This window comes from Hippichthys cyanospilos, chromosome 18 (assembly GCF_059441005.1).
Source record: "Hippichthys cyanospilos isolate Australia breed blue-spotted pipefish chromosome 18, RoL_Hcya_1.0, whole genome shotgun sequence".
Taxonomy (NCBI): Eukaryota; Metazoa; Chordata; class Actinopteri; order Syngnathiformes; family Syngnathidae; genus Hippichthys; species Hippichthys cyanospilos.
This window is the reverse complement of record NC_142386.1, coordinates 13,995,103-14,020,155: the sequence shown is the minus strand read 5'-3', so window position 1 is coordinate 14,020,155 and position 25,053 is coordinate 13,995,103. Positions and strand designations below refer to the sequence as shown.

At 37.1% G+C, this 25,053-nt stretch overlaps 1 protein-coding gene across 6 annotated transcripts in view; it reads left to right on the top strand.

The window, feature by feature from the left end:
* Positions 1-24,898, top strand: part of ncam1a (neural cell adhesion molecule 1a) — a 312,988-nt gene extending 288,090 nt beyond the window's left edge. For 2 of the 6 annotated variants that reach the window (XM_088440218.1, XM_088440217.1), the window contains 3 exons: positions 14,070-14,271; positions 15,039-15,152; positions 19,717-24,898. In XM_088440218.1, coding sequence (XP_088296344.1) covers positions 14,070-14,271; positions 15,039-15,152; positions 19,717-19,825 — 425 coding nt within the window. In that variant the 3' untranslated portion in view covers positions 19,826-24,898. Of the gene's footprint in view, positions 1-404; positions 5,050-9,751; positions 9,868-14,069; positions 14,272-15,038; positions 15,153-15,984; positions 16,330-19,716 lie in introns of those variants that run through there. The other 4 variants (XM_088440220.1, XM_088440219.1, XM_088440222.1 and 1 more) reach the window with 3 other exon arrangements.
* Positions 24,899-25,053: the final 155 nt, after the last annotated feature.

Below are 25,053 nucleotides of genomic sequence, written 5' to 3'. Positions count from 1 at the left end.
ATAAGTGTTGGTTAAGAAACAGCAATGTTCACTTTTACCTTCCAACATTCCAGCCATTCCTATCACAAACCATCTGCCTTGCTGACTAACATGCTATGGCTTCCTTTTCTTTTTTTCTTTTTTTTTAAATTCTTCACTTAATCTCTTTTCAGGACTTGTATTTCTGTATTTCTGACTTTTTTCCCCCTTTCTCCTACTGCCCCCCCTCCCCACCTCTCTTTTCTGCTTTCCTCCCTTGATGTTCCACCCTCTACTTGTTGTGCGTCTTGTCTCGTCCATGTCTTATCGGGGGCGGGGGTTGCACCTGCCGACCATGACACTGTCATACGCACCGACCTCTGGGATTTCTTTGACTTGTCGCACTTGAATTGCGGCATTTGGGAAACATTGGCGGGCACCTGCAGCGACGCTGGGCTGCCGATGCGTGACGTACAGTTTGACAGCTCTTCTGCTCTCCACCTTGCTGACTGTGCTCTGGCTCTTATAAAACTGATCTTATCCGAGGAGACGAGATAGTCGAGAGGAAACAAAAACCCCTGCACCACCCCCCCCCCCTTCCCTCCTCCCCCCTTTCGCTTTCTATGCCTTTTTGAGCCTTGTGCAGCCACAAAGATGACAAGGCCACGATGTTGCTTTTATGATTGTTATTACAGGGTGCTCTGTACGTGCTTCAGTTTTTTGGTGGGGTTAGGCATCGTCTGATTTTTTTTCTTTTGTTTTCCTGTTGTATATAAATATATCAAAGGACGTTTTATATCAGGGGTGTCCAAACTCTTTCTTGAGTGCATCTTTTGGCCCCTTAGCTTACGTTTGTACTGTCCTACAGTTACAAATTCTAGACATACATAGATATTTACAAAAAAAGAAACTATACCTATGGGTTTTGACTTTCCGTCCTCAAGCAAAACATTTAAATTTTACAATAAAAGACAAACATGTGTCACCAGAGACAGCATACATACTGTATATTGCATTTAGGTATGAGGCGGAGGGTGGGGAATGTAGGAAAATTGGTATTCTGGGAGTTCCTCCAAAGTCTCATTCAACCCTTTCACTCCTGATTCTTTTTTGTTTTTTTGTTTGTTTGTTTTTTTCAAAAAACAAAAAACTTATAGCATATATTACTTGTCTATAAGTCTAGGAAAATTTGTTTAAAAAGTACCACTTCCATTGATTAGGTCACAGGCCCTGGGATTTTTTTGGCTTATTAGTATTTAGTAATAATAATAATAATAATAATAAACATGCCAGGGAAGTGAAAACAAAGACCATACGCCTACAATACCTAGTAATAATTGACATCTATAGTAACACGCACATATAGCACATATCAATGTATTTGTGCAGTAATAGGTGGTTAATAGACAACGCAAGCTACCTTGTTGACAGTGGGCCCAGCCCTGGCTTGTTATGTCTGTAAAAGTTGCTAAATGCCACTAGAATCTATGGATAGGTATGTAATGAACCGCTGGGATATAATTTCTATACTCACTGCCATTTTTTTCATAAGCACAGGGAGGCATTGTCCCAACAGGGGTGAAAGGGTTAATGAAACAAATATGAAATGGAAAACAAAGCACTTAACAGAACGTAAACACAAAATTAACAAAGTCTAAAAACTTACTGCAAATCAAAACTCAACTGGACTAAATAAGAACCAAACTAAGGGGACAAGAAGGTACGCCTGGTCAAGAGATTATTGGTTAAGGCAGCTAAATAGGTCAACAAATAATACATGGCTAAAACAGAATCTAAAGAGAAATTAAGAACTTAAAAACATGACTGTAATATAAAATAAAATTAAAAAAATCCAAACACTCCTGTTCAAATGCCAGTTTTTTTGTGAATGAAATAAAAAATAAGAACAAGTTAAATCATGTTATCAAGAAATACCCTTCAATAATTAAAAACAAATTGAATACAATAAATTCCAGTGGCCATTTTTTAGGCTGTTTTTTCTCATTTAGAGCTGAGCCGGAAGGCGGAAGCAATTGTATGAACAGATTAAAGTAGCAGTCAGTGTTAGCAGCAAAGCGTCAGGCTTCTGCTCCCAAAAAAAGACAGGGAGAACCTACTGGAACATTTAACGGCGGTGGAATTTAGAGGAATCTTAAAAGTATAGCGGGTCTACGATGATAACCATTTAACATAATTTTTCATGTGACTGAAAAATGATGTACCCGGCCACATTTCAAGCACAAGGGTGTGCAGCACTTGTGCAAGCACAATGTTTGAACATCTCCTTTTCATACGTGTTTTAAAAAATCTAATTATTTGTATGGGTTGTTGGGCATGTTATTGTCGGATTTAAACGGAAATCATGTATTTTTATTACATGTATCTAAAAAATTGGAACAAATGTGTGTAGAATTTTTATATACACTAAAATTAGTCACAAGGCAAAAAAGAAATTCAGCAAAACATTTCTAAAGCATTACAGAGTTAGAGCTAACTTACTATCTTTATTTTTTTTTTAATCCCCAAAACTCTTAAATACTTTTTTCTCTTGAACATCATCCTTAATGTATGTCCACTGTTGAGGACATTTATTTTTGGTCTATCTTTTGACTCATTCAAGCTGCCTTCCTAAATACGTGTTAGTACGTCAAATGTGTTTGGGTCGGATGCATTTATCTTTGCGTGTTGCCCAAAAAACATGCCCACTACAGTAGACCTAGTGCTGGACGTTGTGTCTTAAAAGAGTATTGCGATATATTGCGATACAGCAAAGGCATATTGAGATACGTATTGGGCAATGTTTGTAAAAATAAATAAATAAATAATAATAATAATAATAAATACATAAAACATGGCATATATATTAACAATGCCTGAAAAAAACAAAAGAAAATCATTGAAATAGACAAATTCTATTTATTCCTTTTTAGAAGCCACACATCATTGACATCTATGAGCAGACATAAAACATTCTTTTTCAAAAAAAAAGCATGTCCACATTTTTTTATTTCAAGCATGCCATTGACTGTCTTAATATGACCCGAAACAGATATGTGGCGTCACTCGCGTTGGTAAAATAAATAAATAAATAATTAAATAAATAAATAAAAAACAAGGAGAAATCTATTGTTGTAATTTATCAAATACAGTGAACCCTCAAGATACGGTGGCTTCTGTACAGTTTTTTTTTTCTTCATATTACATAAATTGCTTAGCATAAAATTTCCAAATGAAATATACTGTAACAAAGCAAAACTTGAAATCTCAAAATTCCCATTTGATTTAAACGCAACATGAGATTCTACTGCTCCTACTACTACTGTTAATATGGCTGCTTGGATTTTATTGCACTTTTTGGGAACGTATACAGGATCTTACTACGGATGAGTTGAACACTGTGCAGAAGCCTGAGATTAAACTAATTAAATGTTATTTTCGTGTCATAAAGTTTCCTTTTTCTGCTGTTTGCCCTCCTCATCTGCCGCCACATCACATTGAACATCGCCTCACTCCAAAGATCATGTATTGTAACATTTAATCTGGTGTTTTTGAAGTGCTTGGAATGATTCACATATAAAACACAATTCATAACATGGCAAAAATCATGATACAAAAGCCACTCCAGAGCGAGTTGATCTTAAAAAAACAAACTATGAAGTAATAAGACGTTTCAAAACCGTTATGCGATATATTGGTAACTGAATGTCGTATAGCAGTACGCTTAATGCGTCATTTTGTATTACGATATATCGATATTATTGCCCCACACAAATGAATAGGGTCTGGAGAGGAATTACGTTGCACAATATCAATGTTAAATTGTATATTGTGAAGCATACAAAATGGCATCCTGGGATTATGTCCTGGATGTAGCCCTCAGTGTAAAAAAGTTTTGGACACCCCTGGTCTCAATGGTGAAAAGTTAGGGATGGGCATAATAATTGATTCATTGATTGTTGGGACTGTTGATTAAACATTTTGCAGTGGTCAGACGAGAAAAAATGGTAACTTATTGCCAGCTTGGTCAAAATGGATCTTTAATTTCTACAGTCATCGATGAATTAACTCTTTCAGTGCAGTGGACAACATTTCTCATATTTTAAAATAGTAATAAAATAATAAATAATTCTCATGAAGTTTTTTTTTTTATATGGTGGGTAGCTGACAGCCTTGACTAGTGATTATCTAATATTAAGCCAACTGATCACTGTAGTGCTTAAATTGGAGCATTTTCTGACTCACAACACTTATATTACAAGTAAGTTAGGAATGTAAATCAATTTTTCATATGCTACCATAGACATAGCACACAATATTCTGTCAGCATTAAAAGATGAGTGACAATGCTAAATATACTGGGCACTCTAGAAGTTGTCTTTTCCAATAACGCTTGGCACTGAAAGAGTTAAAAATGTTTTGAGGCCATCCGTAATTTTCCCCAACCCAAATGCCCATCCCTACTCACATTTCTGTTTCAAGTCGGATAACGGGTGGCGGGTTGTTAGGATTCTTAAGGATCACACATTCATAATGCCTTAACGTGAACTTGAGAGTCACATGATTGTGTGTCTGCAATAGATTCTAGGATTCTCTGATAAAAAAGCGGCTTTTATTTCTTCTTATTCTTCTCCAAGAGCATGACTAGAGTATGACACGTGCCCCCTTCCCAATCCAAAAAAATGCTCCGACGCTGCTTCCCCCTGGTCAAGCATTATGAATGTGTTCAAACCAAGTGAGGCTACACACTCCAAATTACAACATTAAATTAATTCGGATGCACTTTTCTCAGAAACATCTTGACGAGTTACAGGCAAAAGAGAGTGATTATGATTCGTGTGTACATAATCTTTTCAGAGAGGAATCGGCTGTTTTTTTTTCATTCATCTTGTTTTTATAGCAGAAAGTGGGAGTAGGTCTAAATGGGGGAAAAAATATGCATCCTTATTCAAAAGACAGTTAGGAGCATCATTTGGGATTATGTGATGTTTTTTTGGTTTTGGTTTGAAGACATTTTTGTAAGTACATATCTGTGTGTGTTTCCATGTAACCGTTGTTGGGTTGGAAATAAAGTGTGTCTGTTCTTTCACTCAAGTGATGATTTTTGTCAGCTGATGTGGAGAATCTGTCAAAGTCAAAGGTATGAACAAAAACCAAAAGTTTTTTTTAAACAGGCAACGACAAATGGCTAACACCTAGCGTTATCATTAGCCTATTACAGTGCTTCTCAATTGTTTTTTACAAAGCCACCCTAGGAAAGAGAAAACATTTCGCGCCCAAAGGTGACTGCAAATAAGATCATTATCTATAGAAAATAAGTGTGAATAAGTGGACAAAAATTGTAACCTTTTGAACATTAACAAAAGGTAAAAAGCAATATACAGTGGGCCCTTGTATTACGAACTTAATCCGTTCAGCGGCTATGCTCGTAACTCGAATTGCTCATGACGGGCAATCCAAACCTATGTTAATTAGTGAATGCGTGCAACGCGTGCAAAAACCTTAGGTAAAAACATCACGATTTTATACACATATTAAAAATTAGTAGCATAATCTACTGTATATGTAAATTTAATAACATAAATATACAAAGGAAAAATGACATTTTCCTTTGGGGCGACGTGACTTGAGCTGTTGGTGGGTGGAGGCGGAGGGGAGCCGAACCCGCAGAATTCATTTTATTTTTTTCTTAAACGAGAACTTTTCTTAAACGAGAACATATCACCGGCGATTTCCTTCTCTTTAATCCATAATAGAAGAAGCCTCTCCATTTTGTTGTTGACCGAGGTCCATCCCCTGGCAAGGAAAGTCTTGCTCTTAGAAGATTGCTGAGCAGTTACGGCCATACTCACTAGCAAGGTTAAATATGTGTGCGCCTCCTTCGTATTTTTTTATTATCTCCTGCTTCGTTTCAATTGTCATCATCCTCTAACGTCTTTCGTTACCGCCACTTGCACTTTTAGAAGCCATGTCTAACAGATAAAGTTTGCAAAGTCTTCATAACACACCAACCAGCTGTGCCATCAAGCTAGATGAAGGCGTTCGGCCAATAGCATATCGGCATTTCTGTGATTGACGTGACGCCGCCCAATAGCATATCCGCATCTCCGTGGCTCAGAACGTGACTGTGACCTTAATTGACCAATAGCAGATCGGCATCTCCGTGACTGAGACCGTGACTGTGACCTTGATCGACCAATAGCATATCGGCGTTTCCGTGACATGCCAGAAAAGTTGTTTTTGCTGATGCAGTAAAGCGAAAAAAATAGTGCGGACACACTGACTGGCATGTCGGATGGTTCATAAGACGAAAGGTTTGTGCGTAAGAGGGGGACAAAAAAACACGCCGCAGTCCACGTCGTAAGATGAAAAATACGTAAAACAGGAGGTTTGTAAACCGGGGGCCCACTGTAAATAAACCTTCAACAAAAGTTAAGTTTTAAGCCTCAATGATAACTTTTAAGTCTGTTCCTTCATCCATGCCCCGCCTAGTGGGCCTGTCCCACTATTTGACAAGGACTGAACCCAATGGTTCTTAACCTGGGTTCAATCGAACCCCAGGGGTTCAGTGAGCCGGTCTCAGGGGTTCAGCGGAGCCTCCACCGCAGAGGTCAAGACACACTACTAGACTCATCACGTCAATTCCTGATGACATGCCCCACTTGACCATCACTGGCTGTAGATGTTCCTGTTACATTGCTTGGCCAATCAATGCTGTGGGGAATTTAGTGTGCTCACTAGTCAACGTGTAACTGTCGTGAAAGTACATCGTGTGATTTCTTTCTTAATATTTTAATCCATACTAACTATGTCGAGCAAAAAAGAAAGTGGTCAGGCGAATATGTATGACATGGCTTCACATGTATCACGGCACGTGATGGGAGTCAGTGTCCTTTCTGCATGATTTGCAATGCTGAGTTGGGCAACTCTAGCCTCGCACCGGCAAAACACTTCTTGAAGCTACATGGAGATGGGGAATACAACACTTGCTGAATTCAAGTCGAAGAGAGACAGAATTGATGAAAAGGCCACTCTGCCTGCTCTTGGATTTGTACCCATTAACAAACTGATCCTCACAGCATGGTACAAGTTGCTTACCTGATCACAACGCAGGGCAAGTCACACACCATTGGTGGAACACTCAAAAAACAGCTGCATTAAAGATGTCGAATCTGATACTTGAAACAGCGGCATATATACGGCACTAGGTCTTGAATTTGAAAAAAGTAATATCTAATTTTTCACTAAAAAAGGGTTCGTGAATACGCATATGAAACTAGTGGGGTTCGGGACATCCAACAAGGTTATGAGCCACTGGACTAACCAATTAGCATACAATTTTTTTTAAACATTTACCACATGCCTCGATTCCAATTAGGCAAACTACCATTAATGAGTGATAATCTAAAGAGACCATTTTTAGCCGGCACGTTGGTGTTTTCATGACCAAGGTAATTATACTATTAGGCTCAGATTGCATGTATGTTTGTGTTTCTCAATAATTTATTGCAAAGCTCTGCCCAGGAAACAGAAAGCCTTTTGCATGCGACCCAACGCACACTCTCTGCAGTAACTATCCAAAAGGTCATTGTCTATAAAACTTGTATAATTGACATAGAACTATCATTTTAACATTGTCAAGAGAAAAATAGCTTAATAAATCAACACAACAAATATTTTTTTTATAGTGTTTATACTGGTCTAAATCAGAAAAAAATTACCAAGTGTATCAAAGCGCATTGCACTTTGATTTCAAATGGCAAAAACAAAGTCTTTTACCTGTGTTCATGCCCCCATCCTTCCGGCATCACCTTGCGCCCCCCACTCTTTGAGAAAGAGTGGTATAAACCCAATGGTACCATCTGGAAAATTAGAAGAAAAAAAATCTACCATAAAAGGACACAAAAAAGTCTCAAAGCTGTTTGCTATTTTCATTTCAATGTACCATTTTGGGCAAATTTTAGGGTTGGAATTGATACCACTTTTTTCCAGCCTGGCACCAATACAAGTACAGTGGTGCCCTTACTTACAAACGCCTCTTATGAAAAATTCAGGTTACGAAAGTTAGGAAAGAAAAGTCAAGATGCAAAAAGCAGCATTGTTGGTGTATAATAGTGAGACACGAGCACCAGCCCTCGATCAAACAAGACTGTATAGTAATACAGTATCAGAACCTGTTATGTTTACTATATTTGTTACAATTTTTGATGCATTTTTACAATTTATTAATATGCCACCTTGTTTACGAGACAAAAATACAGCAGTTCTTTGCACTTTGCAATGTTTACTGTGGTCTTACACCATTTACCTTTAAATAATAAAGCCACACTTTTCACCAACAATTGATACCGTAGAACTAATAAACATAAAAATCACATAATCTACGGCTAACATTGTACATATTCATATAAAAACAAATTTGTAACATACCTCTTTAGGTCGTCTCGTCTGATGTTAGCGTCATTAGCTCTTTAGTGAGTAAGGTGAATGACACCACACACTTTAAGCACTTTACATGACCGTGAACTTTATTAAACTTGCATGCTCAAAATAATCCTAAAATAAATCTTATTGTTTCTTTGGACTTGTGAATGATGCCTGGATCTCTGGAAATGTAAAATAAAAATGTACAAATAAAATGACAGAAAAATGCCTTTCATCAACTAGCACCATGCAAACAAGTGAACTGCATTGATGTTGTCAACTGCTTCAATTAATATGATTAATTTAAAGGGTTTAGGAGTGCTTTTTTTAATTTTTTTTTCATCACATGAATTTTAATTCATTAAATGATACATTTTGAATTCCATGATTATTATGCACTAATTCAATTCTAATTTGTATTTGTTATGGTTTTTGATCTACTTTTAACATTTATTAATAGTTTCTATTTAAAGGGTTCAGGAGCATTTTTTGGGGCTTGGAACAAATTAGGTTATTTACATGTAAAAGCGGCTCTACTTAACAAAAATTCACGTTACAAAACGACTTCCGGAACAAATTAATTTCGGAAGTAGATGTACCACTGTACTCAACCCTTGAGTTTATACATTGAGTTGGCATGAATAAGCCTAAAGAATGAAGCAAATGGTCTATGCTAAATTACATTTTTCACCTACGTCACCTAATGTGGGCGTAACCATCACATGGAGGATTCATCGAAGACAAAAATAAGCGTTCATTAGTGCTTGTAGATTTATTGTATACATTTATTTTATTATTACCCCATGGGTTACACAGACAAGCAATTATCTGCGCGAGGGCATGTGATAGAAAAATGTGTGTAGCGAGTACATTTTTTCTGTAATCTAACAGATGCGCCTAGTGATTGTTTCCTCGTCTTCACTAATTACAACATGGCTCGCGCTAATGAATGGGGGACTCAGGCATCTGCTTCTCTCTGGAAGCTTCTCAATCATTTAGCTCGGGTTTTCTAACAATCGCTTTCACCCAGAACTGACAACGCTTTACGCGAGAAAACGGCTATTCGGTTGTCATTCCTTTTGGGCAAGGTGACTCAGGCCTCAAAATGTCCTTGCAAAGTTTTTGCTCATTGTGTCTCTCTTGAAATATGTATATTGTTGATGGACATTCACGTACGTCATCGAGCTTGGTCTTGATCATATGTCCCAAAGAAATTACCAAACAATGCAAGTCAGCCAGAAAAAGTAACTTAGCTTAGTGTGAGCGTATGAGTCTTTTGTCTATTGTCCTTCTGTTGTCCTTGTCCTTCCGTCTATCTGCATGTGATCTGTTTTCCTTCTCCGTGTCCACATGCTGTCTGTCCTATCTCCAGGTCTCCTTCCTCGGTGAGAGGATGTCGTGTGGCTCAGGTCCACCTGGAAAGTTGCCTGACGTCCTCCCAGCCACCTCTTCTTTATCATTCAATCATCCTGTCTTTCCATACACTAAACTTCTACTTTCTTTCATTCAAATTGGAATCCTCACTTCTATTCATTCACTTATAAAGCATTCACTTGGTGATTATGCGATAGCATGTCGCCTATCTGATTGTAACTTTCTGTGAATAGGACCTGTCGTATTCGTAATATATATTCGTAAACATGATACCATCAATCAGGAAATAGCTATTGCATTCTGGGATTTAAACCCTTACTGGAATTTACGAAAACTAATGTTAGCATTCAGTCAGGGGTAGAAACTATATGTTTAGTTATCTGTTACTATAGACCAAGACGACAAACATTTATGTAAATAAGCGAAAAAAAAAATCATTGTCTTATTCTGATTATATGCACAACAGGGTTGCATGAGGTAGAGTGAGACATTCATGTAAGGCTAACTGTTTCATAAAAAGATGAAAAATGAAGGAGAAATACAATTGCGTTGGGCAAGTGTTATGAATATGATGTGACTCACGGCCTTCTTCTTTTTCTACCATGCGAAAATGTTATGGTAACAGGGTTGCATGGATGTTGTGGGACAAACATTCCTCGAATAAGTGTTATTTAAAATATCATGTTTACTAAAATAAATGCCCCCACAGGTGCAAGAGACCAAAATGAAACACCCCCAAAAATTAAATGAATATTCTGTTTGAACTATTTCATTTATGATTACATCTGGTCATCACAGGGTGTGGGACAAGAGAAAATTTAATATTTTTTAAACTATTTTCAAGCACTGTTTTCTCTTTTGTTTTGTTTTTCGGTTGTTGTTTTGTTGGCTCAGGACAAGTAAATTTACTCAGGCACAGCATGTGTTAGTCTTTTCGTATGTGTTGGTGCACATCATTTTTTTCGTGGGTTACTCACATGAGTACCAGGACATAGTATTTTGTACACACTCTTTCTTTCATTAAAAACAGTATTCCATGTACACTGTATTTGGCAATCTGTTCCTCCAGCGAGGGTGCCAGAAAGCCAGCATGCTGAGTGTGCAATGGACCGACAGTTGGCCGATGGCGCTTACAAGTTTCAGCTTCGATTTTACTAAAAATTATATATATATACACACCTAGCCTTAACATATCGAATCAAATCGTGGTCATCAGAGGTTGGCAACTTAAAGTATTTTGCAGGTCCAACATTGGTCAGAGCCCCGGCCCCTTTCCGTCCGTCAACCAGAAAAAAAGTTAGATTGTTGGTCCGTCAGTTCGTCACTGTATTCTTACACCCACCCTTCCAGCATCACTAGAGAGCTAAATTTGGCTTCTTTTTTTTTTTCTAGTCCGTCATTGTAATCATTGGTTCATCAGTGTATTTTGCCCACCCTATCACCATCACTAGAGGGCGAAATTTAGTGGGAGAACTTTGCCAATTCGTTAGGAATTTAGTGGGCGAAGTTTGCTTTTTATTTCTATGCCAGCTGACCTCCTTCTGAGAGCATTAATTCTTTTTTTTTTCAGTTTTAGTATCTACACTCAAAATTAATATTAGATCTGATTTCATAGTCATTCTGCGTTTTAAACATAGAATAAAGTCATGTATAGCATTCCTCATTAGAGGGAAACTCAGAGAACATGTACAGCACAATTGCCAATCACATCCACTGGATGGCATTTACATGCTTTAAAAGACTGTGATTTGATGTAAGACCATTCTCTCTTTATTGCTGTCTGTCTACATTTTTAGAAGCCGGTTTTATTATCGTTTGTCTATATTTGTCTAAATTTCATCCGTCAAATACACTACAAGTAAAACAAAGTATTGCTGAGGTTGAATCCCCCCCCCCCCCCCCCCCCCCAAAAAAAAAAAGAATCTTGAATTAGGGAGCTTAAAAAACCTGAATCTTGCATTTCCTGTCCCATAGCAAAAGGCAAATTCTGTGAAAGAGTGACTGCCTGCAATGCAAACGACCACCTGATGTCCTCATTGAGCCTCACAAAGCCCTCATTCAGCCATCATTAATCCCAGAATGCCCTATTTTATCAGCAAGACATTTCTTTATGTAAAACATTTTTTAAAAGCATGATAACACAAAAAAATGCCTCAATACTAGATTCTAAACATTACTTTTACCGTTTGTCAGCGAGATTTTGTACTGTATGAGTTTTGTTTTTGTTTTTTTAAATCCAGAAGTTAAAAAGGGTGTAACTCCAAATAAGTTTCCTGTAAACTCATCCTTGTATGAACAGTGTAGAACTGACACAATGCTGGCATATCACTTAGTTGAATATGGTTCTCCACCACTTGGTGGTGCTATTAACTGACCATTATTGCATTGTCATTAAATTTCATGCGGTAGTGCTATAAAAAATGTAACAATATAGCTTGCAATTTTACAAGTCAGTTGAAATCAAATTAAGTTGGCAAAAAGGGTCTGACAGGCTGACAGACTTCCTATATTTTTAATTCACTGTTTATTTTGGGCATTCCCCTCATTCGTCTGTCCATCTGCAAAACGGCTGTCCCTCAATAACAGACTGACGGACAGTCCGTCAGTGCTAAAGAAGTGCCCACCTCTGGTGGGCAGAGTGACTCAAATTAAATGAGCTTGATACCCTTTGTAGTTTAAATGTCCGTGTTGCAGCTCACCTATCAAATACTGTTTAAAATTGTCTTTGTTGGAGAGATACACACCCAACTCAATGTATTCATACCAAGTTATTGAATTTAGGAATCATGCTCCTGACTCAGTTTATTTAAAGTTGATCAAATCCATTTTTTGCAGTTGTCGTAGAATTAGTTTTTATTGTTGGCAAAGCTGCTGGGGGTTCATTAGCATCAAAAGGAGTACCACAACGGTCTGCTGCACTACCTGGATAAGTAGTAAAGGAAAAATCATTAACTGTCACTTGAAGATATCATCCAGGCATGTAAAACTGTCATATTGGTGCTGTATTGATTACTTTTTTTTTTTTTTTTCCATATAAAAGGGTCTAGTTTTCAGTGCAGCTGAGGCTTATCACACACAGTTCAGAGCACTGTGAGCTGACAAGGCACATGAAGAGAAATGTCTACATCAATTGTAGAGACACTTCCTCATTTATGCTCCCCTCGCCATGTGACAACATACAAGTGGTATACCACTACTGCCACCGGTACCTCTTTTTCTGAAAGTGCGCCACGTGATTTATTGCACCTGTCAAAATGTAAATTAAGTGCCAGGAGAGGAACAAGCATTTTCATGTTTCCAGGCGGAGGAAACCGAGGCCCTGGCATGCCCTCCTAGAAGAGGAAAATGGCCAATTAGAAATCAATTGCGCCTTTGTTGCCGGAAAATGTTTTTGCGGCAAATACAAAGAGGGGGTGTTTTCACGCGGGCATTTAAACCATTAACCACTATGATGCCAGTGCTCTTGCACAGGTAACCTTCCTTAAACCCTGCGTGTCCGGGGATTTTTCACTAACCTGACTTTATTAACCCAGCTTGGGCTGACTTTGAAAGGGTCATAGCCACGTCAAATATTAATATAGTTTTTAAAGAATTGTCATATTTTCGACTAAAAAAAAATGCTAAAATTGCGGGTAATGCATGATTAAAAATCCTGTTTTCAAGGTATCCAAAATTTACTATATTTAAAAAAAAAATAATGGCAGTAAATGAGCCCGACATGGGCTAAATTTGACATCTGTAAGGTGAACCTCTCGACCTTCCATTTGCAAGCATTTAGAAGGGACAGCAAATTGAAAGTCCATGTTTTTACAATCAATGCAATATTTTAGCCTTCTTGAGGGGTTTTTTTGCATGCTTTTCCTCTGACATCACACATCAAAAGCATGTAATAGTTCGGATTGGGTCAAAATTTTCTCCAGGGGTTAACCGCACATTTAAAAGATAGTGAACCCCTGGTATTGCTGTGTAGCTGAAAAGGCAAAATTTGACAACCTACCGCCAGATAGCCCTCTCTTATAATTGTTTTCATTTGACGTACTTCTGTGAAAATGAACATGATATCCTCTCGAAACCTACCCTATTCATTTGTATCTATTGTAGTAGACATTTCTTTTTGGTCTATAACTTTTGACTCATTGTCCTTGTGTGGTAAGTAGAAATCATTGCTTCTCCATGATGTCTCATGTGTTTCGATGAGATGCAGTTAACTAAGGTAAAGCAGGCAAAACAGTAGAATGGATATGCTAGGTCATAGTTTATGTTTTTAATGTGTTTTTATAGCGTTCTTCTTACTTTTTTCATCATCACATTTACAGGCGCCTCGGGTTCTGGCTTGAGCACAGGCGCCATAGTGGGCATCCTCATCGTGCTCTTTTTTGTGCTGCTGGTGGCTGTGGATGTCACTTGCTACTTCCTCAACAAGTGTGGCCTCCTTATGTGCATCGCCGTCAACTTCTGCGGTAAGGCCAGCCAGGGAGCCAAGAGCAAGGATATCGAGGAGGGCAAGGCCGCCTTCACGTGAGTCTTGAAAAGCCTATCACACCTGTTTCAGACACAATTGAGAGAAAAAAAGAGCCAGTGCTGTGAAAAATGATTTGCCCCCTTCCTGATTTTTTTTTTTTGCATACTTGTCACTCACAAAGGTGACCAAATTTGAATCCAACCAAATTTAATATGACACTGAGTCTGCGGCGTGCAACACTGAAACATAAGAATAGCGATTGGACCCAAATAGACACAGGACTCAAGTAACAAAGGAATCATAATAACAAAAGGTGCACGTAACACGCGAGTGGAGCAGAGACACAAGTAAACCAAAACCAAAAACCATGTGGGTCTAAAGGAAAACAAAAAGTGACATTGACAAAAAGTTGTACAATGCGGGATACCTACATATAATGCGAGACAAAAATACAGTACTTATTTGCATTTCTTCATCGTATATTGAATAACATACCTTTGCTGGTATTGGGGGCGGGGGGGGGGGGGGGGGCGGGGGGGGGGGGGGGGGCAAGACAAATGCTATGCAAGGTGTGCCTGTTCGTAGATGCAAATGCTGAAACTAATGTAGCGACAATAACATTATTTGAAGTTACAATACTTTAGTTTTTTGACAGTTGAATATACATTTGTCAAAAAGCACTTAAAGTGACGACTGTTGTGAGGTGAGGCAATTACACATCGCTTGACGAAAGTGCATTATTTGCGACGTTCTGTGCTAACACTCTAAAATGGATACATACAGTACTATATGTATTATATGGAATTGTGTCTTCTACCAACAGGAAAGATGAGTCCAAGGAGCCCATTGTGGAGGTGAGAACAGAAGACGAGCCAACACATCAGGAGGGAGTTGGAGCCACGGAGCCCACGGAGACCACGCCTCTGACAGAACCTGAGTGAGTAGGAACAACAACTTGTCTGCTGATATTTGCGGTAGCTTTTCCTCCTACCGCTGTCAGCAGTAAGAGAATAGAATAGAATAGTAGTACAAATTGCCAAAGAAAATGCAAAAATCAAATTCATTCATCTCACTATTAATCAAACTACCTATCTTCTAGCTAGCTATCTCGCCTGCCAGTTGCCTAGCTAGCAATTAGATTTCGCAGAGATTCCCAACCGCCAGTCCATGGCCCAGTACTGGTCAATGGATCAATTGGTACCTGTCGGCATGGGCCGCACCCGAAATAATGAATGTTTTGGAACTGATTTAGTTCATCCTTTGACAGTTCATACATTCGTACTTTGTTTGACTTGACCTTTGATTTTTGGCGCCACGTCTGGCCGATGTTGATATTACGCTGTTATATTTTCCTGTGAGGTAGGACAGTGTGGCTTCAGGTGAAAGCAGTCACTGTCGGTGCGTTTACCTGATTAGAATTTTCATTTGTACCAGGTACATTAGTTTCCTTTGGTTGATGTTAGCAGATTCAAAAGTTTTGCATTAAGTATATTGGATTTGCATAAGTATTTCATTTCATTTAGATACGACAGGCATTATGCTCATACTAGTTCTGACCCGTTATGGTTGCTTTGAAGCTTGTTTTAAGTTGCTAACATTTAGATTAACATTTAGATGTTTAGATTTCTCTACTTCACTTCTTCTCAATATACTTGTAGCACTCATTTAGCCTTGACTCCTTCTTTTTTTTTTCCTTTCACACTTTCATCTTTCTGCTCCTACTATTGCCATTCACCTAAACCCACCACCCACCACCCTGCTAAAAACAGGCTCACAGATGCCACTTCCCCAGCAGTAGACATGCTCCCTTCAAATGCAACAGATTCGGTTGTGAAGAGCTTTAGCACAGCGCAGATGAGCCCGGATTTCGTCCCTGGCCCTGCCAAAGACGACCCCCCGAAAAGCATCCTTGTTGCAGAGTCGAGTGCGGTTGAAAGCCAACCTGATGTCGGCCCGCTGATCGACTTGAGTGATGCCCCAAAAACTGCCTTAGATTCAGAGGCGGTCAGGGCTAATGGTGAAGGGCCACAGAGTCAGCGTGAGGCCTCCAAGAGTCCCCCAAGTCAAGCACTTCAGGACTCTTGCAAAGATGTCACCACGCACCCCCAAAATGAGTATGAACATGTGCTCCTCATTTGTCTCTGCCACACTGGTTGCATCCCAAACCCACAAAAGCGAATTTAAAAGGAAAATTTAGTCCAATTATATTTTATTTAAGTTTTTGTTATTATTATTTTTGCTAATTGAAACATATTGCAAATGTAATTTACCATATTTCTCCATGTACAAGTCGATCTCGTATATGTCGAACCCCCCACTCTTTTTTTTACTTCAATTTGGGTGAATTTGACAAAAACGTGAGTATAAGTCTACCCCTGACTTTGATGGTTACACATATCGTGGCTGTCCAATTAAAACACATGGTATGTGTTATTAAAATGATGAAATTACGGTACTTTTAAAGGTATTTCTACATCATATCTCGAATAACATGCTGTTGCGGTTATGAGGGGAAGGGGGTGGGGTAGAAGCGAGACAAGACTGCAAGGCAACATACGCATGCGCGTAGATGCAAATGCTGAAAATAATGTTGCAACAATAAAACGATTGAAGTTTCAATGCTTTATTTTTTGACCCCGTTGAATGTGAATTCATCTAAAAGCCCACAAAGTCATCATCAATATCTGACACGCCAAATAGCTCCTCCCATTTAAATCCGTCCTCTCTTTCCTAAGATGATTTGCTGATCATCATACTTGGGACGTTCTTTACCCAAGTGACGACTGTTGTGGGATAAGAGCGTGGAAGGTTGCCCTTCACTGTTTCTCCTCCCACCCGCCCACATCTTTTTCAACAAAATGTGCAAGGGCTGAAGGAGCTAAGTCAAGCCATATTTTCCTTTTCATAATGGGTCAAAGTCCGCCAGCAAAATGATCCACGCAAGCCTTGTTGTTGACACCAAAGAGGCAATACGGTGGCGCCATATAAAAGTGCATTTGAAAGTGCAAGCACGTGAAAACGGGTGCATACTATCTTGAATTAGAGCTACAGTATATATAATAATTTTAAGCATTGTAAATGACATATTAATAATTTCACATTCAAATTAATGTTATTCAAACACAGATGTGTGGGAAAAATTGGTCTGTTTTCACTTGTACTGGTATAAGTCAACCCCTCTAATATGGGGGTTGAAAATGAGGGGAAAAAAAAAACTCGACTTATACATGGAAAAATACGATAAACATATGAATGCGCCTGAAAATTTTTGAGTCATCTTTCACCAGAATTTACAATGATTTTGTTCCGAAACTGAAGATGAACATTTTGTTTGAAATTATTTGATGAATATGTTTCGAAACATATTACATTTTTTATGACAAATATTTAATTACAAAATAGCAAAATAATAATACATTGTTCAATTTTGGGGGGGTATTTGCTCAATATTTTTTAATTTACGAATGTTTCAATGAGAATTTTAAACGCTGATAATGGACCCTTTGAGATGCCTGCAGTGTAGTAGCATCTTCATTCACCACATCACTCGCTGTCACCATCCTGTAACTGTTTTTTTTGTCTGTCATCATCTAACCTAGACCTGTTTGTTTGCAAATAATGGCTAGCAGCACTTCCTGCCTTCATCCTTTTATTTCTTGTAACTTGTCCATATGACTTTGAGTACAATTTGGCACTAATGCATGTATGTTTTTGTTTCCTGTTTTTTTATGTTTGTTTGTTTGTTTGTTTTTTTACATATTCTGGCCAAACTTTTAGCATGCTGAAATGGTCTTACATTTAAGTTGAACTTCTACAATAGAATGCTAACCTATGCTGATGCAGGTTGATTACTAGGGGTGTTAAAAAAAAAATCTTTTTCACTTGGCTGTTAATGAATGGAGTGTCACCGTCACGGATTCAGTTTTTGTGTCAGCATTAAAAGTGGCTTTCCCCTATCACAGGTTTAAATTATGTTGTAGCTGTGACAAATATTCCGATTTATACTAAATCGATCAACAATGACAGGAATAGCGTTTAGTCATGTCTTCTGCTTTTCCTCATACCCAACAAACCCTACTCTCTCGCGTGCGCATGTGAAATAAATGAGCTAACCAAGAAAACATATTCATACAGAAAAGAAGACAAATGCTCAGTAATCAACACGACACAAAACAAAATAAAACAAAATAAGATAAACTACAAAACAATGTATGCAAACTCCCAATTAATTCATCAACGCATATTACCCACACACATGTAAATGAATGGAAATATTGTCTCTACGATACTAAATAATGTTACAAACAGTTGTGACGAATAATGCTCCCGATAAGCTCAGAGATGAACCAACTAGCATGGGTTTCATGCTTTTCCCATACTATCAATTTAGCTGCTTACTTGAAAAAGTTCCTTTTCATATCTTGTTTGTCATATATGGACTACGAAATATCAATATTTTTCATTTGGGCAGCAGTCTTTCACATAGTATTTTGGTCCTGCAATTTCCTATGAAATGACAATGTATCTTGTGCTACCTTTTATAAATTGTTGCTTCATCTTATTTTATACAGTAAAATCTATACAATTCATAGCTAGCTTCAAAGTGCTATTATTTTTTTGGAAAAGGCATATTCTTTGCAAATCAAAAGTTAGTGAATGTTTCCCACTGATAAAATGACAAAGCAGACTGAAGTTGTATGATGATTCTTTGTTCATTTATAGATTGAACCAAAAATCATTTTTATTGAATGAATTGAATCATTTTGAATCGAAAATCGCTGAGAATCAAAAATCGACTCTGAATTGAATCGAAGACCCCAAAATCTGAGAATGGAATTGTATCGTGACACAGCCAAAGACTCCCACCCCAATTCATGTTCTTGCAGGTAAAATTGATTTTTGACATCTATACCCGTGAATGGCAGAGTTAAGAATGGAGGGGGAAAACAAATATATATATATATATATATATATATATATATATATATATATATATATATATATATATATATATATATATATATATATATATTGAAAGAAAGCAGCCAGTGCCTATAAATAATTTAAATGCGGATATTTTTAGGTTCCTTTCAAGCGGTTTTTCGAGGCATATTATTCCCAACAGAGAACGCTGACCTGGTTTTTTTCTTTCCTTCTAATCGGATGGTTGTACGTCTGGTGTTATTTTCAGCTTTTCTTCAAGCGTACATGACCAACAACAGCATCACCGGCTTCTCGGTCTAGACGGCCCGCTAATCCTCTTGTGTGTGTGTGTCGTTTGCGTTGTAGGTCAGTTTTTTTTGCTTTCATTGTGTCTTCTCGCGTCTTCATTTGCACGTTGGCCGTCGCGCTGTCATTCCAATGCATGTCCTCGGGATCGGCGGGCTTATCCCATTATGTGTGAAACATGCTCCTAAAAGGAGGGCAAGGGAAACCAATTTTCCATCAAAAGCACCTTAAAAAAGCTAACAGAAGCCTCCCTTTTTGTTGCATCCTTGCAGCGGGAGAACGAAGGACGACGTCAAAATGGAGGCAAACAGCACCGCGGCCGAGGTGAAGACAGTCCCCAACGAGGCGCCCCAGACCAACGGCAACGAGAGCAAAGCGTAATCGGGAAAAGCAGGGGGACGGGGTTTTATTTTCGAGGGTCGGAACGAGCGGTGGTTTGAAAATGGGTTTTTGGGTCACGGTCACTGAAACCTCAACTTAATCTTCACAACAGCATGCCCATAATCGCAACAGAAAATGGTAAAACAGTCGTGAAATCGAGCGTCTTGTTCTTTGGTGTCTTTGGACCAACAAAATGTAAAGACTTTGATGCACATGCCTTAGGTTGCTTTAAAATGTATCATTTCTGGTTAGTTGCCCTCTTTCAGAAGAAAAAAAATGGTAAAAAAAAAAAAAAAAAAAAAGGTAAAGGTTTAAAAAAAAAAACATGTTTGGAATGTTACTGGAGCAAAATCATCGTAAAAGTTGTAATACTGTGAGGGAAAACATTTAATGTTATTATGACAAAGCCAATATTTCACAGTCATTGTGTGAGGTTTTGATTGGCAAAATTTAAGTTGTAGTAACACAGGTAAGTATCAATTTTACAAAAAAAAAATAAAATCCATTTACAAGAAGAAAATTGTGATTTTACAAAACAAAACTACAATAATATTACCACAGTAATATCACAAAAATGCAGTTATCAGAATGTTGCAAAGAGTAATGTAAAACATTACTATACTATACTATATGATAAAAGTGATCAACAAGAAAAGTGTCTTTTAAATGCAAGAAAAAAAAATTGAGACTACATTTGATGAGAAAATGCCCTTTTTTAAACAAAAATCGAATTTTGGTGATAAAGTAGTACTTAAGACCAAGGTTGTAAGATCCCAAGATAAGCCACCATTTTAAAATTGTTACAGATTTTTTTTAACGAGAAATTGCAGTTGCTATATAAACAATTGAATTGAATTGAAATGAATGCATTTATTGTCATTGTAGTGTGTAGTTTGCCATTTTCTGTCAAATTTTCACTCTTTCACAAAACAATATGAGGTAGCTAAAGAAAAGAAGTGATGATCAAGAACGTGTAATTTTATGTGCAAAATCATTTAAGGAGAATGCACTTCCGGAAAAACATCTTTCTAGGAAAAATAGTGCATTTTTTGGTGTTAAAAAGCTGTAATATCACAAGATCGGCCGCCATTTTCAATTTGTTACAGGAAATTTAATAATTTTACAAGACATAAGCAAGTTTTAATAGCATAGTAAATAAATTGCCATTATTCAAATAAAAGTTTTAACTTTACAAAAAGTAGTTTGGTATCTAAACAAACAAAGTCATCATTCTACAAGCAAAATCAGTATTCATTTACATATGAAAAATATTGGATCATTAAGACTTGAAATGACACAATTTCCAAATTTTTAACATTGTATGTTTATAACCAGTCACTCAAAACATTTATTCTTGAAATATTACAACCTATTTTTTTTTAAGATTGCAACTTTCTCTTTGAGGGTTTTTGTGTTTCCATGTATGTTTGGTATTCTACTACGCTCATTCCCGCGGCCTTGTCATGATCCTTCATGCCACCACAAATACAAACTCAATTACAGATTACCGTAATTCCCCAAAATATAAGACACACTTTATTAGTTACTTTTCTTAGTTACAGTAATCACTAAGTCGGGTGGATGTCAGTTGGCTGTTAGTAGCAGGTGCCTGTTGCAGCGAAAAGCAGTTAGCTCAGATTGTTAGGGCATTCCAATGAAAGAAGTGAGCAAACTTAACCAATGTCCAAGTCCATTCTTTTTCAAACAGAAATACTACTAAAACCGAGATTTTTAATGTCTCCATCTGATTCAATTAAGAGTGCACCTGTTAGAGAACACAGAAACGTATTCCACTTGACTCGTTTATTATGTGCGGTCTTTTGACATATACACAATCATAGACTTGGTGAAACATGGATGCTGTGCAACATTGGATATTTATGGTAAAAACAATGCACGCCGCGTCACAAGGAAAAGGGAAAACAACCACTTCGAGCGTATTTAGTTATACTAGCAAGGCATTCACTGATTGCTCATTGTTTCAGTGCCATGGACAAGAATTCTCATCTTTTGACATCGTAATTAAAATGATAAATAATTCAATTCTCGTCAATTACTTTTTCTTTTTATGGAGGGTAGCTCACACCCTTGACTAGTGCTTATCTAATATTAAGCCAATTGAGCACTGTAGTAACCTGTGACCATTGGATGCCAGCGTTTTCATACATACAACACATATATTACATACTTGTAATTCTAAGTAAGGTATGGAACTCAATTTTTCATGATACCACCCATGTTTACATAGACATAGCACACAATATTCTGTCGGCCTTGAAAGATGAGTGAAAATGCTAAATATACTAGGCACTCTAGAGGTTGCCTTTTCCGATAACGCTTGCCACTGAAAGAGCTAACGTAATCCACAACAAATATACAACTTACCGATATGAACACAAGAAAATAAAAGTTTACAAAAGACGAGATTTATTCTGTGTTTCTATAGTTTTGACATTGTTGCCAAAGTGTTGGTGCGTCTTATACACAGTAACATAAAAAATACCAGAATTTGACTACAAAATTACAAGTGTGTCTTAATATTTGGGGAATTAATGTTGTTGGACAGTAGCTTTATTTCACAAATTGCTGCCTTCACATCGAAACCCTTAGCCTTTTTCAAGTTCTTTGTATGATTTGGGAATCTGGGTATTTATTGCCCATTTGCATTGTTGTGTTCATGAATTCATGTGTTGATATTATTGCCTAATTAGCTTTGTTTAAAGTGTTTGCCGAATTTAGTCAATAGTCTCAACATGTCTTTTTTTTTTTTTGCAAAGTCACTGTATTTCTGTACATGTTGCTGTCATCGGGTTCTTATTGTGATTATTTTGTTACATGATTTAATTTTGAAAATTTTGACAAAGTATGAGTCTTTTTTACAAAGCAATGGGGCTCACATGATGAGTAAAAGAGGGGAATACATACGAGTTCATGTAGTCTGGGGAAGAAAAGCTGTAACATGCATCAAAATGTCAGGCGTCCATACGTATTCACTGCTAGTCCAGTAAAAAGGAGTTTTTGACATCTATAGCTGTCAATGACAGTGAGAGTTTTTTTTTTTTTGCAGCAGCAGCATTCACATTAAAATGACCTTGAATTTGCAAAGCTGGGGTTTTACTTTGCCATGCTTACTGCCAAAACATTATATGGTGACACACACACCACATGGTTTCCAATGTTTATGACTTTTTGTTTTTTACTTTGTGTGTTTGTTTGTTTCAATAACAGGCATGCCAAACTCATTTTTGTGCAGGCCATTTTGTAGCTACAATTTCCCTAATCAGGCCGATGTGATTGGAAAACCAAGTCAATGTTAAATCGCATTATAGTATTATTACTGTAAACAACAAATTGATGGTGTAGTAGCTTTGAAATCAAAAGAAAAGCATAACAATTTGTTGATTTATTGTTGACGTTAACAAAACAAACCCCAAAATATAGCAAAATCTCAGCTTTATTATTTATTATACATGACCACATAAAACAACGTGGCTGGCCGGATTTAGCCCCAGGCCTTGAGTTTGACACCCGTATTTTATAGCATCAGCTTCAACTGTTGAATCAGAACAAGGGTTTTCTCCGGACAGCTCTTCTGACTTAGTTAATATCTCACTAACTTCGGGAAACCAAACTGCTGTTTTTTTTTTTTTCTTTTTTTCATGCCTGCCGTGACAGGACATGTATTTCACGATTTACTTCACCAACAATGGGTTCAAAAGTTTCAAACCGCATGATAAATAATCGTTTTTTTTTAATGCAGCCCTAAAACAAAAACAAATTCATTTTGAGAAATAAAAACTGTATTTAGCAATATGTTATAAAAAAAAAACTGTCACTCGCCCCAAAAGAAAAATATAAACAACCAAAAATATCATCTTTTTGTCGTTGGGTGAGAAAAATAAAATTTTCAATAATTATCGAATTGCTCCCTCCATGCTTTAACGCAGTGGTTCTCAAAGTGGGGTCCATGGAGCCTGATTGCAAGGGGTCCGTGAAATAATTTAGGATTTTAAATAAATACACATAAATATGTTAATTTCATTTTATTTATTATGAAATTGTGGATGTATTCATGGCACTTCAAAAAATGCAAACAATTCACCCAGTTTAATATAGTTTTAAAAATATAATGATATTGAAATATGTTATATTGACCCACGTAATCCACGTCATCATCAAAGAGAATATTTATGCTGTAAACTTCAGTATGTCTGAAAAGTAACATATATACTTGTTGTCAAATTAAATTTGTTGGTGAATAAAAAGGGTACTTATTTGATTTGATTTTTTTTGTTTGTTGTTTCAGCAAACATTTGCAATGGGGGTCCTTGGAATATTCGTTTTCCAAAAAGGTGTCCTGATTCCAAACGTTTGAGAACCCCTGCTTTAACAAATTGTGCTTGGTCATTTAAAAAAAAAAAAAAACCCTATTTATTGAATAAAAACTAAATCTAGCTAGCAGTAACAACCGCACAAAAATAGTTTTTAGGACCACTAAAAAAAATAAAATGTAAAAAAAAATTGAGAGGCGTGGTTTTAGTAGACAGCAAGAAACCACTCATCACAACATTTGCAAATTTTTAGCTGTTTCTGCAATCCTTGTTGGCTTAGCCACCCTGATTAATTCCAACTTTTCTGAGTAAACTCCTAAAATTTGGCCTAGTTAAAAAAGCATTTTTGTCTAAATGCGTGTAATCATGGTGTTGTTGTTGTTGTTGTTTATTTTTTTTGTACAGTTGCTCATTTTCTTAGACCGCAACTTTGAACGTGGCTTCACAGAATTAGCATTGCTAGCATACATAGCCATGTGCTACATACTCATAGACGAGCGCAAACTGGAAATGAAACAGTGCCTTTGGAGACCACCACACTTGCATGCATTCACATTTCTCTACATTTCTCTTCTCTTTTGTTTATTTAATGCTTGTTCAGATAATAATAATATTCCAGAATAGATGCCTCTTGTATATGTGATGGGTTCTCGACAGTGTGCATTTTTTTTGTGTTCCATCCATTCCTTGCATTAACACTTACTGTTGAATCTGAATAAATGACAACATTGTGGGAAATGTTTATTTTTTTCCAATTTATTCCAGAAGCGTTCAATATGAGAAGTTGAATTTGTATACACTGTTTATTAAGGAGCACCTTGAAAATTGCCATCCTCAATTGCCTTAATTTATGGCCATTTTTAAAAGTTACAACTTTGGAACTAGTATCCTAAAAAT